Source organism: Colletotrichum scovillei (assembly GCF_011075155.1).
Source record: "Colletotrichum scovillei strain TJNH1 chromosome Unknown Contig00006, whole genome shotgun sequence".
In the NCBI taxonomy this organism is placed as follows: Eukaryota; Fungi; Ascomycota; class Sordariomycetes; order Glomerellales; family Glomerellaceae; genus Colletotrichum; species Colletotrichum scovillei.
This window is the reverse complement of record NW_023336264.1, coordinates 5,053,088-5,071,479: the sequence shown is the minus strand read 5'-3', so window position 1 is coordinate 5,071,479 and position 18,392 is coordinate 5,053,088. Positions and strand designations below refer to the sequence as shown.

The following is an 18,392-nucleotide window of genomic DNA, read 5'->3' as shown; positions in this document are numbered from 1 at the left end:
ACCAGCTTTAGCACGCCATCTGTGACACTTCTAGTAGGGAGCACTGTGGTTTTTGGTCTCTTTGTCATCGTCTCCCAAGCCATATATCGAGACTGGGGAGTTGCTTATACAGCGGGTGCCTTTTATGTGGCTTTGGCTGGGGTATTGACAACCTGGGTTGCTTGGACATCGACTGCCTAGTTCATGCAATACTACCGCCTGAATTACCAATTGCTTATAACAATCACATTTCGTGAGGGTGAATACTGCTATATGGGCTCGAAAAGTTCCTAGTAACCTGACCTACCTATTGTCCATGAGTCGTCAAGAGATAAAAAATGCCTCTAACAGTCTTGGATAATCTCGAAAAAGCAAAGATTTCGAGGGGAAATGAACTGGGTTATGGAGGCCCAATGGCCAATGCGCGACCAGAAATTGCTTACCTAAGCCGTGATGTGGAGTCTCTGAAACCTTCCCTCAGCTTCCGGCACTTCCCTCATCTTATCGCGTACCTCAATCTCGTGATGAGCTTCGAGGACGACCATTGCACCGCCGACACTTACAGCCATGGGCAAGCCCAAGCCAGCCCGGAATCAGCTGGTCGGTAACCCCCGCCCTGCATCCAAGCAGGCGGTGCAGGCCGCGAAGAACTACATCAACGACTCGCGCAATCCGGTCGTGCTCAAGAGAGGACCTGCCCCGAAATACTACGTGGTCTACTACCTGCGCGGACCCGGGGCGCACGGCAGGGAATATGGCATCTTCACGGACTGGAACGAGACCAAGAAACAGACTGAAGGATGCCAGAACAAAAGTACGCGCAGGAATTTGGCTGTGTAGTCCGTCATCCGTTAGCTCCTTCCACCATGCTAACACGCGGCAATCAATCCAGACACTACCGCATCGAGCTTCGACGTGGCTGTGAGTGAAGGCTTTCATATTCGTGAACTAGAAGACTGACATACCGTAGATGGGCCTTCTGATATCTGGGCTTGCTCTTGAGATCGATGCTGGCGCCTTACTGAATTATTCCCCGGCACATCAAAGCCGATCTACTGCACCGGGCCCTCCACCCGCACCTGCACCTGTACCCGCGGTGGCGCCTTCTCCGGTCAAGCGCCGTCGGGAGGAGCAGGACGAGCGCGATCAGGAGCCTTCGGATGTCTATTATTTTGACGTCCATCGACCCAAAGCCGTCAAACGCGAGGCAAACCATCGATGTGGTTCACGCGAGTCACCTATCAAGATTAAGGATGATGGCGATGTGGTCATCAAACAGGAGAAGGATGACGCTCGCGAGGCCGTGATCAAGAAGGAGGATGATGATTCCACTCAGGCAGCAATCAAAACGGAAGAGGATGATTCCCACCAGACGGCAATCAAGAAAGAAGAGGGTGATTTCTGTGAGGCCGCGGTCAAACGGGAGGGGGATTTTGACGACGAGGAAGAAGCAATGAGGGACTCGCAGGGGTTCTTCCCTCTCAAGGGCTACTCAGATCAAACGAACGAGTACATCAAACGCGAAAACGATCGCACTTCAGGCGAGAAAGGCCCGGCAGTCGCAAAGGCGGCCCCAGAGTTTCCCCTATGCCCTGAACAGCAGCACGCCCTAGATCTGGCCATGCAAGGTCACAGCCTCTTCATCACGGGGTAGGTCCCTCACTACCAAAGAAGGACAAAACCAAGTCATGGCTGACCCTCTCAGATCCGGCGGCTGTGGCAAATCGGTCCTGGTGAAGGCCCTCAACCAGGCCTTCGAAGCCCAGAATAAAACCGTCTACCTCGTTGCGCCCACGGGCCAGGCCGCCACTAACATCAATGGCAGAACAACATTTTCCTACGCTGGATGGGACACCATCGCCCCGAGGCAGACACTCAGGACTCTCATCGAGGGCGCGCGTCGCACTTCCGTGTATGCCCGCATCGAGAGCACTGACGTCCTCATCATCGACGAGATCAGCATGGTCGAGAGCGAATTCTTCAACCGGCTCTCCGACGTAATCGGCATGCTCCGACGGGAGGCGTTCGCCCGCGGCGATGACAAGATCTGCAGAAAACAGACCACGGATTCGGTGAGGCGACCGTTCGGCGGCATTCAGGTCATCGCCGTCGGGGACTTCTGCCAGCTACCCCCCGTGCAACCGTTCCGATACTGCACTGAGGAGGTGGAGTATGACGAGCGTACTAAATTTTCGACGCCTTGTCATCGATATGTTGAAGAACAAACGATGGTTTTCGACAAGGACCGCAAACTGCACTTCTGTCCCCTAGATCAAGCGCACCCTACATTTCCGGATGCTCAAAAATGGGCTTTCAATTCACGGGCCTGGGCAGAGTGTAATTTTGAGTGAGTAGCATGATCCGTTTGATGGTGGGACCACGGACGCAGCCTGACGTTCTTGGCGAACAGATACATTCATCTGACCAAGATTCATCGGCAAACCGATGAGAAATTTATCACGATGCTCCAGAACATTCGCCTGGGCCACACAACCGACTCCGATCTCAACGTCCTACTGCAACATCGCGAAGTCAGGAATGGCATAGCCCTGTTCAGCCATAAGGACGCAGCCAAGGCCTACAACAATGGGGAACTCAAAAAGCTTCGCAGCCGCCCAGAAAAGTTTGATGCCCTGGATCACCCAGAAGACCTCGGCGACAAGGACGACAAGAACCGATTCGACAAGCAGCTGACCCTCAAGCCCGGCATGCCGGTTGTGCTGCTAGCTAATGTGAGTTCCTCCTCTCAAGCCGCGTCATCGCGCCATTGCGCATACCGTTCCAAGGTCAGCTAGATTAACGCGCTGATCAACAACTCGCAGCTCGACGTCGAGAACGGTCTCTGTAACGGCAGCCAGGGCAAGCTCGTCCGCTTCGTACGGAAGGTGGAGGAATGCGACAAGCCCAAGATGCCCGAAAGGGGGAGTTACAAGGAGGACAACTACGCCTTCGAGGTCGCATGTGCGAGATATAAACAGATGAGCCACTACATCAATGGTCCCTTGGGCGCCAATGGTTGTGAGTTCTTCCGTGTTATCGCGCCATCCACAACGTTGAAACCATTGACCGCTAACCTTCATTCCCCTTTCTCCGCCCCATAGTCCCTGAAATCATATTCGCGACCGGCAAAAGTCGCGTTATCCTTCCCTACTGCAATATGCACAACATCGAAACAGAGATCATCCGCACCGTCAACGGGTCCAAAAAGATACTGAAGGCGTACTCGGCGCGCACACAGATCCCCCTCGTCCCGGGCTGGGCCATGACCATTCACAAGAGCCAAAGCCTGTCGCTCGACCGCGTCAGCGTCAACCTTCAGAACGTCTGGGATGGAAGGCAGACCTATGTGGCCCTGAGCCGCGCGCGGACACTCGGCGGTCTCAAGGTCATCGGAAACAAGTCAAAGATGAGGCGCACGCTGCCGCTGGACCCCGAGGTGAGCAGATTCATGAAGGAGGTAGAGCGCCGGGCGGCAGCGGCTCCGGCAACGGCTTCGACAGCGGCAGCGGCCGCGGTAGACCAAGCGAATGATTAGCCTCTCCTTTGAAATGCACGGGTGGTGTAAGATGGGCCTTGAACATCGCTGAGGGATGAGAGTGGAGGAAGTAAGATCAAACCCCGGCTCTTTTCGAGCCGAGTCAGCTGTTGAAGGGATTGAGAGAGAGCGTATGAACCGCTTGACAGGTTCTTGGTCTTCAAGCTTCGGTAGCGATGCTTTTTGTTGGCGTAAGGAGGCTTTGTCATATTCTGTAGGATACCAGCTCAAACAACCGAGGCGGGTGCCTCGACGGCAACGAGTACATTAGCGACGTAAGCGGGAGCTATCTCGGCGTTGTAGTCAATACTGGCGTGCCCTCAACCGATGTGAGGCTGGTTGATGATGGACGCGTCCCTTCGAACGTAGGAACACTTAAGAAGCCTGGGAAGCTCGTAGCAGCGGCTTACATGATGTAAGTAAGCTGCTTTCCTGACGATCCCTCAGTATGGAATGTACTTACCTAGAAAGCTAGCTCGGGACACAATCCTCACTTTATCCCTATCTTGAGAATACCCGTAGTGGTCGCCATAGCTTGTTGCACTACACTAGCGTGAACGGTAACACTCTCATCAAGATAAGAGCCATGGCCTCGGTCAGTTGAGAGGAAATGAGCCGGCGTACTTTCGTTTCTTGAGCGTCACATCATCTGCACAGGCAACCAACACAGACGCACCACGTCCCCTATCATTAGTAGGCAACGCGTCAATCTAGGCCACGAGCATCAACAAATCAACAATGCGTGACTTGCAAGTTCACGGAAAGCGGCTGCAGCGGCGATGCGGGTGCCTCAAGTTTCCGGCCGAGGATAGTTATAGAGAAGGTAGGTAGCCTTGCCTTTTTCCTCTCAAACGGCCAGCCTGCTTGATCCCCCCCCTTCTTCTTCACTGAGGTGACACGAAGGGGAAGGGACGTGGACGAATGACATTCAAGAGATGATTGAGTAACACACCATTAGATCCATGCGCACGCAACTCGTTTGTTCGTCCAAGACAACCGGTGAGGCACAGTGTTGCCCCGATGCTGGCCCGGGTAGCCGGGCTCTGCTCTCTAGTTCCGTCATTATCCGGGCTGATGCATATCGTCAAACAGCCTTGTTTTCTCATTCTTTAGGGTGTTGTCTCTCTTGGAGTCTGTACTCCGGACAACTTACCTAGGGTTGGGCTTCAGGTGGTACAGAGAAGAGCCCGCCAGCTTTGGTCGGATTAAATGGTCTCGTGGAGCATTTTGGGAGACTGAAGAGTTTCACGATAAGATGAACAGAAAGCAAACTCCCGCGTCGGCAATATCCCGTCCTCGCACAGCCTAGAGATAGTGCTCTCGCAAACTGTCTATAGACACACTACAACCTGACGACCTGACGCGTTCATTCTGATGAGATTCTTTCGCACTGTTCGATCGGGCAAAGTAGCGGTGCGGCCTCTCTCCCGATCCCACCCCTTGAGAGCCCCAAGTCGCAGTCCATTTCGGCCTACTTTAATACCAAGAGTCCTCCTCGTGGCGGTTCAGAATCGGACTAGGTCGCTACGATATGTTAGCACTATGACGACTCGGCCATCTACGATGGACAATACTAACACCAACACCGCGCCGACTAGCACTCCCGCCACGGCCGCCACGCCAGCCGCGCTGACAGAGCTCTTCGAAAAGGCTGAAGCCGGCTTCCCGCCGCGATTCCGCGAGCATGGATGGTACTTGACCGTGGTATGGAGACCTATTCCTTCAGTTAAATCCATAACCTCACCGACCGGGGCTCGATCGGAAGACCAAAACTAACAGGCTACTCGTCTAGATTGCCTCGCTTATCGGTTCAGGCCAGCAGAAGCTCGCTGGGAGCCTCTACACGCACCTAGTCGCCCAGCCTCAGTACCAGACGCCCGCCGAGCGCCAGGCCCTCATCCGCCGCTTGCGCGAGGCCATGGTCAAGTGCATCATCATCAATGGCATCCCGGTCGTCATCGAGGCCGTCACGTCAGTCTCGGAGGTCGAGAGGCCCGAGGACACGGATCAGTCATGCTCCCGCGAGGACTGGCAGATTGGGCCTGAGACGTCGAAGCGCGCCGCGGCCGTTCTCAAGGTGCTGTATAAGAGCGAGGTGGGCGCCCCCGTCGAAGTGCTACATGCCCACAAAGATATCCGTGAGTTCATCCCTTGAAGCCCATATCCATATTGTTTGGGTGTTGGAGTCTCTTACACTGCGCTCACTAGCATGGATATCGGTCAATGTGTCCTATGGCCTTTTCCTCTCGGACCATCGCATCCTCGATATACAGGAGACGGAGCTCGTCGTGTTACCCGCGATTATGACACAGAATCTTCAAGACCCGACATACTGGCATCTGAGGGCCTGCTTGCGAGTGGGCATGGAGCCGGAAGAGGTCGAGGCCATCCACAAGGTCATTGAGTTAGTAGCAGCCTATGGGGGGAAGACGCTCGACGTAAAACGCGTCAAGGACGTGACGGATGCGTGAAGTGAACTTGAATGGAATGAAATAACACCTTTTCTATTAAGCTTACTTCTGAAGATCAAAATCCCCCTCACACGAGCCTCTCTTTAAACTCCGCCAGTGTCTGGTGAAAGTGCTTGAACGACCACATTCCTCTATTCCATTCCAGCTCATAGACCGCCGCAGCCTCGACAAACTTGCGCTCTGCCCTAGTCATCAATTCATCTATACTTCGTCTCTCCTCCTGGCCAACCCCGAATAGAGCCGTCGCCTCGTCGAGCTCGATCAAGATCTGCGACAGTTCCGCAAGGCTCCGCGCCGGTCGCGGCTTCTCCGACGCCGTCTTTTCCAGCAGCGCGATCATCCAGGCTTTCGCTTCTCTGAAGCGCCTCTGCGCCCGGAGAGCCTGAGAGTATACCTCTGCGAGCTCGTAATCACTAAAGGTAAACTCCAGTTTGCCGCCTTCAAGCATGTTCATCCGTACCGCCAGCCCCTTCATAACCTGAACTTCGGCTTCGGCCGGCCGCCCCTGCGCCAGGCGAGATCTAGCCATGAGCTGATGCCACACGCGAAGCAAAAAGTGGTGCTGGCCGATGCCCCTCTGCAACTCGCGCGCGCAGCCCTCAAGTACGGCCGCGGCTTCGTCCGGCAGGCCCCTGTCGATCTTGATGGCGCCGAGAACCAACTGTTTGCGAGCCAGCATGGCACCCGAGTCGTCAAGTGAGTCATCCAAGTACTCATATATCTGCTCGGCGCGGTCGTAGTCTCCCAAACGGAAGAAGCAGGGAGCACAGGTCTGCGCCAGGGACGAGGCGTACATCTTGTCCAACCGCGAGCGCTGGTGAAATGTGGCGAGGTAGCGAGCGCAGTGGTCGCTGCACTCCCTCCGCCGCCCCATGCTCATGAGCCAAAAGGCGCGGCGCACCGCCAGCAACCCGTCGGGGATCCGCCAGTCCGCGTGCTCGCTGTGGGCGGCGACAAGGTTGAAGAAGCGATCGGCGCGGTACAGCGTGCCGTGGTCGAGGGAGACGGGGACCCAGGCGTCGAGGGCGATCATGCAGGCACCGATCTTATTTAGCTCCGTGTCGCTGAGAAGCTCCGGCGTGTCATAGAGATTTTCCAGGGAGATACAGAGATAGGGATACAATGTCTCGCCCTCAGCGAAACGCGACGCGTCGTAGGCGTTGACGATGGCACGCAAGGTGAGAAAGATGGCTGCGCGACCGCTCCTGATCCTGTCCGCGCTCGACTGCCGCTCCCTGAGCCAGTAGTGGACGAGTGGATGAGTTGACATGGTCTTCTGGTCCACCAGCGAGAAGGACGCAAGAGTGCCGATGGCCTCGACCACCTGCAGATGTGGAACCATAAGCTCCGGTGGCACTTGGTCGACCAGCTGATCGTAGTCCGCCGGCGTCTGGACGAAATCGACAAAGTCTCGCAGGAGGAGCCGCTGTTGGAGCTCTGGTCCGCGGATCTGGGCAAGTTCGCACATGAGCGCGAACGGGGCACCGTCCGAGTAGAAGAAGGCCGCCAGGTCGAGGAGACGCGCGGCGACGGGATTTCTGGCGGCCACCGCGTGGAAGGAAATCTCCCAGGTGGTGAAGACGGTCTGCTCGTACGACCAGACGGCGCGCGGTGGCTTGTGCCGAAGTAGCTGGTCGTGGCTCACGCGGTAGAGATCCATGTACTCGGCAAAGTCGATGGACTGCCCCGTAATGTAGGCGCCGGCCTGATCAAGGGCCAGCGGGAGGTATCCTAACTTGTGAGCGACATGGCGGGCAGCTTCTTCTTCGTCGTCACCGCGACGGCCAGAGCAATTCTTGAGAAGGGTCAGGGCCTCTTTCTCGTCCATCATGCCGACCTCGACCTGGCGGCCCAGTCGGCGGGCCTCCTTGCGGCGGCTTGTGATGAGAATATGGCCCCAGGGAACGCGGGGAAAGAAGCGCGAGACGTCAAGATTGTCTAAATCGTCGACATTGTCAAATACTAGGAGCCACCGGGACGACCTCTGCTCTTCCTCGCGCGAGAGCCACTGCAGAAGCGCGAGCGCCATGAGTGGCATGTCCTGCTGCCCGCGGTCTTCGTGAGACGTGCTGATCTTGGGAAAGAGCCCCAACGTCTTGGCCAGCTGCGTGAACGATTTGATGACCTCCTGCTCGTCTACAGCAAATACCCAAAGAACTGTAGCGTAGCGGCCGGCGTTATAGGCATCGTATGCAAACGCCGTGGCGATCTGGGTCTTGCCTACGCCCCCGAGGCCCGTCAGCACGAGGCGCTTCTGTTGCGTGGCATCGTGGCCATCCTCAGAGAAGAAGTTCTCCATCTCGGCTATGATCTTCTTACGGCCAGTGAAATGGGGATTAGAGCTGACAGGTACCTCAAAAGAGACGTTGGAGGGAGTCGCCATCGCCGTTGCCGGAGCGGGAACGGGAGGATAAGCAGGGGATAGGGAAGGAGGCAAGGAGGAGGCTTTGGGAACTTTGGCCAGCTTTTTGTCAAGCGGACTTTCCGACACGCTTTGCGGTTCAGGCTCATACCGAAAAGCCTGGCACTTGGATGTCGCCTCTCTTGGGCACTTCAGCGCGTCATCCCAGACATGGTGTACTTGACGCTCTAGTGCCTGCGCGTCTGGCCTCTCTCGCGGGTCGACACGCAAGATCCGCGTAACATGACCGGCCCAGCAGTTAGCCCAGATGGGCGATGTAACCGTGGCACATTGCTCGTCGAGCCACTGCAGCACCTGAGGTCGCACCATGTGGCTCGACAACGACGTACTGGTGCTATTGCTGTTGCTGTTGCTTGGCGAGTGAAAGTTGCCGTCGCGGATGTTGTTGAAGACTTGCCTCCGCGTCGCGAGGAAGCCCTCGACATTTCGCGGCCCGCCAAGGGCAAAGGCCAGAACTTCGGCGAAGATGCAGCCGAACGACCAGATATCGGCGGACCGGCCGACACGCCCCACAAGTGCGGCCGTGCCTGTGCCGGTGTCTGTACCGCCGCTCCGGACGCTCTCCACAAGGTAAGGGGCCCAGAACTCAGGCACCTCCGGGGCCTGGTACTGGCCTCGCCCACGCCGCGCGTTGGTGTTGAAGGTCATCTGGCTATAATAGGAACTCTGATGGTTCTCTCCCGCGCGGTCCTCGCTTTCCTCGTCCTTGAGCACGGAGATGCCAAAGTCACACAGCTTCCAACGGCCCACGGCGCCGTCACCGCCGAATATGATGATGTTGTTCGGCTTGAGGTCCATGTGTGCGCACCGCACCCATCTTCCGCCGCTCTCCGAAGACGCGGGAAAGCCTGAGTGAAGGAACAGTAGGGCGCCGGCAAGCTTGACACACTGGTGCAGCAGTGCTCGGGCGAGCTCGGGGTTGCCCCAGCCGTGGGCGTGGGCGTGCGGGAACCGCTCCCTGAAGTCGTACGACCTTGCTTCGTCACCATCGACATGCTGCCCGCCGTGTAGAAACTGACCCAAATCACCGAGCTCGGCACGGGGGAAGAAGATCAAGAGCCTCGAGGAGGACAAGCCCCCGCTGCTCCCGTGTTCGACGACGGCGTTGCAGAGCGAGATGCTATGGTCGCCAGCCTTACCCTGGCGGAGGAGGCGCATGTTGTTCGCCTCGGCGAGGCCATCGTCGCGGATGTGGAAGGACTTTACGGCAACGACGAGAGGTTGTCGTTGATGTTTCTGGTACGTTCGTGATGTCAGAGTGATAACGTGATGATGTTTTGATGACCCTGATCCCCATATAGTGGCATAGATGGTGGTTTTTCATATCATAGTATGGAGCGTATGAAGCACATGGGAAGGGAAGTATGGATGTAGTTAAAGTACATACCGGCACCCAGCTTCGAGGGCTTGGATCTTCATCTACCACGTATTCAGGCGCCAGTTTGAAGAACTTAGCAGAGAATGGCATGTTAGCATACATCGAATGCCATGAAAACACCGGCAGGGCCCACGATAAGGATGCTTACCTTTACATCGCCGTATCCGCCATGCTCCTGTCCTGGGTCGCATTCCATGAACGGAATCCGCGTCAGCGAGTTCGGAATGACTTGTATTGCCGGCGCCGCTTGCGGGTTCAGGACAATCGTCGCCGGAGTAAATAGGTGCTGCTCTTCCCACCTAGCTGTTTTACTTCGCGATAGACCCAGCGCTTCGAGTTCTGCTTCACTATACGGCATCTCCGTGTCTCGGTACCGGGGTGTTGTGTCATCACCATCTTTGAAGAGTAGGTTGGAGACGTGCGCGTAAAACGAGGGCGGAACCTCGATGTAGACCAGGAAGGTGACGAACAAAAGTGAATGTTTCCAGATGGAAGTCAACTGCTGCGGTTTAAGGTTGAACAGGACATCTCTCAAGTTACTCTGGTGTTCCCAAAGCTTGCGAACTCTGGAGGCGAGGAAGAAGGGGCGGTGGAACGGCGAGTCTAGGTCGGGCTTTGGACGGACCTGGAGCGCAGGTAGTTCGTCGCACATCCGGAGGAGCTGCCGTTCCCTCCGCGCCCTTTCCCGTAAGGCATCTATGTTGTATTCCATTTGCCGTCGATATTCAAGACGCAACGTTGTCTGAACCAGGTCATGAGTTGGAGACACTCTAAGATGAGATATAGAAGCTCCCAAGCACTCAACTATGGACGAGGAACGCCTCTACACATTGCTGACTGTCCGCTGAGCTGAAATGGCTCGCCAACTATGTTCTCCTCTCTTTGCGAGGCAACTTAGGGCGTAGTGGAGGGAGGGATCGAACAGCGCATCAGCTTCCAGCCCTCCAGCCTCCACGTTTGCCCACCACCTACCATGCAATGTCATTGACTCGCGGCGCTGTCTCTTGTGTCTACTGACCTCTCGAGTCTCCGGCCAGCCTCTCAAATGTCGTACAACATCTCTCCACCATTACAAAAGGCCAATGTTGTAAGTGAGCCTCTCCTTCATGAACCCACGGTACGCACGACGAGGCTCCTCCTTTATCCTCAGCTCCGTCCCATCCCATCAGCATCCTTCTTCTATCTACCATCGCATGGATCACGGCAACAGCGTCGGCGAAGTGATTCCGTGCCACGCTCGACCATGGACCTAGTGCGCAACGTCCTACCTCAGAGACTATCACGATATGTCACTCTCGGCTCCGAGCTGCTGGTCCTGCTCCAGGAGAGATATGGGGACCATATTGACTTTTGCATCGCAGTCCGTTTTCCTTCTCCTCATCTTGCTCACCTCTTCTAGGGAAAAAGCAGTAATCCAACTGTTCGAACAGCACGAGAACGACCGCTGGTACTTTGACTGCCCAGAGCAACTTCAAGAGGTGAGCGATAGCTTGGGCTTCCCCCATCTTATCGTAGGTATGCTGGCTGACGTGTGTTGACTCTGGACAGAACGAGCTAAGGAATGTCTCGCCGCAACGGCAGATGCCGATACCGAGCCGATACTAACAGTTGCAAACAGGGAGATTGTCACTCAGATTGCTGACCGGCGCGATGCTGCTCGGGAGGCTGCAAGGAGAGAACGGAGGCGGAGGGAGCGGCGGAAAGGAGGTGGCACCTCCAGCCGAAGATAAGCGCTTGTCGGGCGTTGTGTATCCAATGTGGCATCCATCACCACAGCCTCGTGAAGTGGGCGAATTGAAATTGGAAACGAAGTAAAGAGGGTGTGGACAAGGATTATCGGGTGACGGTGAGATGCAAGTCAAGCATGTTTCCTCCCTCCCTCGGATAAAGGGGGCACGGGGGCTTGTTGTCTCTCTGTGTAACTGTCTGTGTTACCACACTTCGGAGGCTGATACTGTCACACAGGAGGCTCAGTCGCTTTCTACTCTCCTGTTCCCGTCTTGTTCCGTCCGTTTCCCATTGAGAAATCCTCCTATTTGTGTTATACTGTCGCCCGGTGAAAGTCGCCAGAACCTGAACTTTTGGGAGAGTAGATGCTCATCGCATCTGATTTTTCTTCCGCGCAAACTATTTCAATAACTTACCGACCCCAAGTCCGGTCCGTCTAGCTTGCCGGCTGCACGGCATGGAAAGGCAGATCAGGCTGTGAGGACCGGGTCGAGCCGCAAACACTTTTGCCCCAGCCCCGGGCATACCACAGGGCAAATTATCGACCAGCCTTGCCCTGCTCTGCTCCATGCCTCATGCGCATCATTGCGAATGGTTTCCATATGACGGTCTGTAGTCCTCTTGGTTCCCTCCACGAACTGACCGGTTTCGGTTCAAGAATCTGAAAGCTTCACGGGCATGATGAGCGGCTGGGATCAGTACTTTGCGCGTCAGCAGAGCGGCTTCAACCTCGCTGGGCTCCGCAACCAACTGGATGATCTTACAGTGACGGCGTTTGCCTCCAAAGACTCAGAGACGCTCTTTGATGTACTGGATATTGACAACAACAACGACAGTATGCCTCATCATCCCCTCTTCTCGATGCATATGTGGAATCAACATTGGTTGACAACTAGGTTATAGACAAATTCCACGCAAGTATCGTCAAGGACGAAGATGACCTCAATCATGTTCTCGACACTGCGCCTACCGCGGGCATACGAATAATGTCTGTCACTTCTGAACCAGGCTCGTTTTCATCGGGCTCCGGACTAATCTTTGTCTTTATCAAGCTCCATATCGTCGGCAAGAACCATCAATCCGCTCCGCATCACCTCGTCAATAGCCGGCAGACTGTTCGATAGGTATCAAGTGCGTGCTGAGTTCCTACGAGTACTCCTGTCCTTCGGCGACGAGCCTCACCAGTCCGAGGCCGGCAGCGCCAATAGCACCTTTGTGCCTCAGGGCGACGACGCATGTGAGGCTTTCCTCGCCCCCTTATGACTTCCCTTCCTTTTTCCTCGAGAGAGATTAATTCTAAGAACTCCTGATAACTGTAGACACGCTACTCTACAAGCTCAATTTCGTGGAGCGGAACGACCGATCCGGTCCCGACGCGTGGTCCTTCCGGCACGTTGGTGTCTATCACCAGCACAAGCCCGGCTTCGACCTCTTCATACTACTCCACTGCCAGCCCGCTAGTGAGCTAGCAGAGACGCTCCAGGATCTCGTCGAGGAGGAGGAAGAGGCGGAGTTCTCAGAGGAGCTGAGCGACAAGAGCGCCTCAACGGTCAATGTCTTCAGGCGAGACCTTTGCTCGCAGCCGGCGATGCTGCACCATTATGTCCTATCCTGCTACCTCGACAACTGGCGGGCATACCTCCGCCATCTAGGTGACAGATTCTCTAAAGTGGTACGTGAAGCGAAGAGTTTCGGTAGTTTCCCCGATGAGACTGACACTTCTGACCTGTCTACCTATGAAGCTCAATACAGCCATGGTACCCCATGCCAAGATGGATCACAACGTCTGGGTGACCTTCAAGAGCGTGCGCGAGCTGAGAAATACCAATGATCTCGCCCTCTTCGCCAGCGCCTGCTGCCAGAGCAATCTGGAGGTTACGGGATGCATCCTCTCTACCGGGAAGTTCCCGGCCGCCGAGTTTCGGTCCATGGAGACCATGCTGCGCGGATACATCGACAGCTCTGCTGTCCTTCGTCAAAGAGTGGATAACACGGTCGAGTTGGTTAGTGTCCTCTTTCTCTATCAGGTTATCAAGCGTACTTCAAGTTAGACAGCGGTTGACGTTCTTTTTCTTGACTCGTTTAGGCATCGTATACACTCTCGCTGCATAATCAGCAGGAGCTGCAGCTCCTCACCCACGAGATGAAGACTCACATCAAGAACACGGGCGACGTGACGCTGAAGCTGAAGGACCTGACTGAGAACACGGTGGATGACAGTGCCATTGTGCGCATCATCACCATCATTTCTGCCATCTATCTTCCGGGCAGTTTTGTCGGCGTAAGTGTAGCCCCAAAAACATACCTATAGTTGGGTCGATTATGCTCATACATGCCTCCGCTTGCAGTCATTATTCGGAAGCAACTACTTTTCCTTCAACGAGAAGACCCGCAAGATTGCCATCGCGCGTGACTTTTGGGTTTTCGTCCTCGTCTGGCTCATCCTCACGCTCCTTACGGGGGCGGCTTACTTCTACACGGACATACGGAAGAAGAAGAAGAAGAAGGCGACGAGGGCCCTGAAGGATCTCGGAGATGACGTCGATGAAGACCAGAATAACTACAACAAACCTTCTCCTCTTTCTCCTTCTGCCAGGCAATATGGCGTCGAAAGTAGATCGCCACCATCGCCATCCCGCCGCTTTTCCATCGCTCGAAAGCGCGGTTGACGAGGCCGGTTGGCTCCATCAAAGGGCAAATCAAGCATGATGTGTGACCCTGAATATGTGAGAGCACGAAACCGTAGCCTTTGGTGAGGTAATTGATGTGAACATTCATTGGCTTCGGTGGAGCGGCTGCTCTGAGTGCGAAGTGGTTTAGGGAGGGGGGCAGGGTGAAGGCCGCGGGGGTCTCCATCACTTCAAAAAGTATCTGTCTGAGAGGAAAAGAGAGGAGAGGGGAGGGAAAGATGCAAGGTGGCTATCTGATACAACTAGTACACAGAAAACTTTACTAGTACTTACTTTACTGCAATATGCTGACCAACTTGAAGTGATGCGCTTGAGCAGATTTATCTTCCTGCTACCTAACAAAGTACGCTTATCATCTTGTAGACGTTATTAGCCAGAAGCACAACCGGAGATTGAGAAGGGCACCTAAGTAGCTTTTGTTAGTGCGCCCGCCTCAACGAGATGGAGCCCGCGGGACGAGGGCTTGGAGAGTTCTATCGTTCATGAAACAAAGTCTTCCTTCTATCTGTTCCCAAGCGCTAGCAGACGCACGTAACAATCCTTCGGCTTGTATGTCAAGCCCTCTTTGCCAACATAGCCAGACAATTCCCTTGGACACGGAAGAAGCTGAAAGTTCCATACGATCTGCGCCAGAATGATCCTCAACTCCAAGTACGCCAACCTCCTCCCGAAACAACCGCGAGTTCCCAGACCAAAGGCGAGCTGGGGTCCTGCCTGCTGGTCAAACTCGACTCCGCCAGTGACACTGGGAGATTCGACGAGCCAACGCTCCGGCTTGAATTGCCCGATATCATCGTCATCCCAAGCCCTGGCTTTGGCGCTCTGACTGCTCTGACTGCGTTTCGACTTTTCCACTTTGAAAGCTGGCTTCATCATGCTGTGGCCCTTGTTCAGGCACATCACGACCGTTCCCTTGGGGATGTGGTGTCCTAGCAGCTCGGTATCGCAGGTTGCTTCGCGGTCGACGAGCGGGGTAGCCCCGCCGCATCGGAGGATCTCTTCCACGGCGGCATCAAGATACGGGACTTTCGTAGTGTTTCCTGCGAGTTCCTTGACGGTCGGACTACGTTGCTCGGCGACGGCATCGGGGAAGGTGGCTTGGAGTGCTTCGCGCAAGTCGGTCTGCTTCTGGGGGTTGTCTGCGAGTAGTTTGATACCCCAACACATGGTGGTGCTGGTTGTATCGTGTCCTGCAACAACTACGCCAAAGATCTAGCATAGATGTTAGCACATTTCGAGCTATGCTTTTCCTGATCCAACGTCTGACACCTACCTCGTCAACCATGATCTCGGAGAAAAAGTCCGGAGCCCTGCCCTCACTCTCTGCCAGCTTCTTTTCCCGGAGCACTACCAGCTCAACAGCGGATAGAACCTTGGACTCTTCATCACCGACCTCCTGCAGCCTCTTCAGAGCCTTGTAGATCTCTTCTCGCACATATGTTCTCTTGACGTGGAAGACGCGACGTAATGAGGGAAGTCTCTCGACGAACCACCACTTGAGTCTCGGAATCGGTGAGCCTTGGAGGTACTCAATCGAATTCGCTACACCGAGCGTCGCTTGAATTTTCTCGTCACATTCTTCCGTTGGGAATTCCAAGGCCTCGTCGCTGCTGAGACTCGAACCCCGTAAACGGTTGATATCCTCCGCACCCAATCCCTTGATGAGGTCCGCCGTCGGGCGCAGCGCGCTACTAGGAAAGCTACCGCCAAACGTAAACGTCATGACGGCGTCCAGAGAACCATAGTAGATATCCAGCTCCGCAGAGAACGGGCGTCCCTCTGCGATCCGAGCTTTATCATTCCACAACTGGATCAGTCTCGAGACCCCCGCATAAACCGTCGGAGCCGCGACTTCGTTGAGGAACTGCGGCGACATGAGGTCCTGGAGCAGCCTGCGGTGCCTCTTCCACTCGTCGCCGGTCTTGAGGTGGATGTGGTGGTTGCGTCCCGCGCCCTCCAAGAGGTCAGCATCGAGGGACGACCGGTCAAAGTCCTTTCGTCGCATCAAGATGTCTTGGGCTTCGCGGAAGTCGGAGAGGATCAACAGCGGCTTGCCGAGGGGACGGACGAAGACTTGAAAGAGGGGCGATTTGAATTTCTCCGCCTGCTCGTTGACCCAGGCGTTGAACTCGCCAGTGCGTTTGATTCCCTCGAGGACGGATGGGATGTCTCCCAGTAAGCGCTTCGTCGCTTCGATATTGTAGGGGATTCCGGCGATCGGCTTGGGCAGAGCCCAGTTGTATAAGACATACAACGCAAGACTTGCTACGGCAAAGATGGCAAAATGCGATGCGGAGAAGGAAAGTCCTGTTGCAGTAGCATGTTGGTCACCCAATGTACGCCCCGGAAGCGCGGTACCTAACATCGTGATGGATGTGGGCGGTTGTAGTAACGCTGGCCCGGCGAAACAGGTGTAATGACGTAGGCCGTCCGTCTTGACATCCGGATAAGCTTGAATGGTTCAGCCGGCGTGACGACCTTTATAGAATCAAAGCTTCCGTGCAAGGAAGATAGCAATAACGGGTTCGGGATGGAATCTTGGCCGTTATCTGGTGGGAGTGTGGGTGTCCTCCGAACTTCAAAGCACTTTCTGAAGCCCCCTCCACGATGAACCCCAGGTGCCTGGACCGCGGTAGATAGCCCACGGATCACTGATTGCGGCAGCTTACTCCACCATGGCAGAAGGGCAAATAATTAGAGTGTCATCAGATTGGGCCCATGACGAGCGTCTTTCCCGACACGGCAACCGACTCGCGGGCGGGTTGGGCGACGGGTCGAGGAGATTCGATGCCGGGTAAGGATGACCCCCGAAAGAATCATGATGGTCCCCTGTAGGGCTTACGCTGACAGTCTGACACAAGCTCTTCTCTTTTCCAGTTAATGGGGCTCCGGGCGAGAAAGCATGCTGAGCGCGAGCCTCTGCCTCGGGATCTTAGGCATGGTCTTAGCGTGCTGTGGCGTGCCCGCGTTCCTTTGGCAATTTGGGTTGTCGGGGCTAGCAGCAAGTGACAGGTCTTTGTCTGAACACAGATCGTTCGAGAGGCGTCACGCCTATGGCTACTTACAGACATGAGGCTGAAATTCTGGGAAGAAAGCAGCTCGCAGCATTCTTTGGCATTGTTTAGTTGGGCCAAAGTGGATGATGGCCTGGCATGTATGTTTGGGCAAACTCAAGCGATTCACATTGAAATTTTTACCTGCTGGGGGCTCTGAAGCTGGAGACACTTGCAGCCCCCATGTCGACTTGTCGAGTCGAGAGCTTTAGCGATGTCAGCTGCTCCACCAGATGGGTGTCTTAGATTGTCTTTGGATCGATGAATTGACGAACCAGAAAAAGCAAAGTGGCGGTCAATCAAAACCCAGGTGAGATATGATCGATGATTAAGTACGACTAAGGTCCCGGGATTCGTCTCAAATTCTCAACTTTAATTTGCACAGATGCTGGAGATGCGGCACGGTCGCTTACGAGAGACAAAAAAGAGTCGAGAAAACACCGAAAATGTCTTCAACCACAACAAAAAACACAAAAAAGAAAGCCTTGGTGGATTTTAACCACTGCAACTCCCCGAGGTGGGCTCGAACCACCAACCTCCAGATTAACAGTCTGACGCGCTAGCCAATTGTGCCATCGGGGATAAGCTCGAAATGAGCTGGAAGGACCTTGTTGACGTCAGCAGCGACAGAGCGGCAATATCAAAGTCGTTTGCTAGTTTTGTGGGTGTTTGGTGGGTTTCCACCGTTGAAGTGGGACAATTTCGTGTCTGGCGACGAGGGCACGAGGGCACGAGGGCTACGAGCATTGGCGTTTCATGAAAACCAAAGTGGGGAACCATTCGATGGTTGGGAATTGGAGTCTTTGGAGTTGCCTGTCTCAAGACTTGAGTTTAATCCGGCATGCTCAAAGAATAGTAATACTTGACGTCTGGGGTGGACGGGGATGGCAAGTGGTTGGTCACGCGGAGTTGGTTCAGACGATTAGATACCAGATATAGTGTCAGTTGTCATGTTTGCTGTTGTTCTAGAGAGTATGGGCTTCTTTCCGGCGGTAACTTTGCCAAATCTTGCTAATCTTTTGACCACAAACAAAAGGACAATCAAAGCGCGACAAACGCCTTGTCGCGACCGGGATCTGAGGCCACTGTTCTGTGTTGTGGAGAGCCGATGAGAGAGACTGCCTCTTCCACAGTCC

At 54.9% G+C, this 18,392-nt stretch overlaps 5 protein-coding genes across 5 annotated transcripts; 3 read left to right on the top strand and 2 right to left on the bottom strand.

Moving 5' to 3' along the window:
• Window positions 1-495: 495 nt before the first annotated feature.
• On the top strand, window positions 496-4,534 carry HER10_EVM0006592 (ATP-dependent DNA helicase PIF1). The gene is made up of 7 exons (XM_035476174.1): window positions 496-793; window positions 872-900; window positions 950-1,629; window positions 1,685-2,326; window positions 2,390-2,711; window positions 2,802-2,997; window positions 3,081-4,534. Exons 1-7 carry the CDS (start codon window positions 547-549, stop codon window positions 3,512-3,514), a joined length of 2,550 nt encoding a protein of 849 aa, XP_035332789.1. The 5' UTR covers window positions 496-546; the 3' UTR covers window positions 3,515-4,534.
• Window positions 4,535-4,574: 40 nt separating this feature from the next.
• HER10_EVM0011295 (uncharacterized protein) lies at window positions 4,575-5,985 on the top strand (the record flags this gene model as incomplete). The annotated part of the gene is made up of 3 exons (XM_035480731.1): window positions 4,575-5,218; window positions 5,307-5,652; window positions 5,723-5,985. Exons 1-3 carry the CDS (start codon window positions 4,889-4,891, stop codon window positions 5,983-5,985), a joined length of 939 nt encoding a protein of 312 aa, XP_035333370.1. The 5' UTR covers window positions 4,575-4,888.
• A 67-nt stretch (window positions 5,986-6,052) lies between these two features.
• Window positions 6,053-10,437, bottom strand: HER10_EVM0003754 (uncharacterized protein; the record flags this gene model as incomplete). The annotated part of the gene is made up of 3 exons (XM_035473418.1): window positions 6,053-9,643; window positions 9,795-9,857; window positions 9,934-10,437. 3 exons carry the CDS (start codon window positions 10,435-10,437, stop codon window positions 6,053-6,055), a joined length of 4,158 nt encoding a protein of 1,385 aa, XP_035332419.1.
• A 1,757-nt stretch (window positions 10,438-12,194) lies between these two features.
• On the top strand, window positions 12,195-14,182 carry HER10_EVM0009457 (uncharacterized protein; the record flags this gene model as incomplete). Its single annotated transcript, XM_035478943.1, has 7 exons — window positions 12,195-12,348; window positions 12,417-12,501; window positions 12,566-12,750; window positions 12,833-13,185; window positions 13,256-13,516; window positions 13,600-13,794; window positions 13,862-14,182. The coding sequence occupies 7 exons, from the start codon at window positions 12,195-12,197 to the stop codon at window positions 14,180-14,182; spliced, it is 1,554 nt and encodes a 517-aa protein (XP_035333116.1).
• A 522-nt stretch (window positions 14,183-14,704) lies between these two features.
• Window positions 14,705-16,597, bottom strand: HER10_EVM0012253 (cytochrome P450; the record flags this gene model as incomplete). Its single annotated transcript, XM_035481651.1, has 2 exons — window positions 15,477-16,597; window positions 14,705-15,415 (listed from the first exon to the last, which is right to left on the bottom strand). Exons 1-2 carry the CDS (start codon window positions 16,566-16,568, stop codon window positions 14,705-14,707), a joined length of 1,803 nt encoding a protein of 600 aa, XP_035333487.1. The 5' UTR covers window positions 16,569-16,597.
• Between the last annotated feature and the right edge of the window lie 1,795 nt (window positions 16,598-18,392).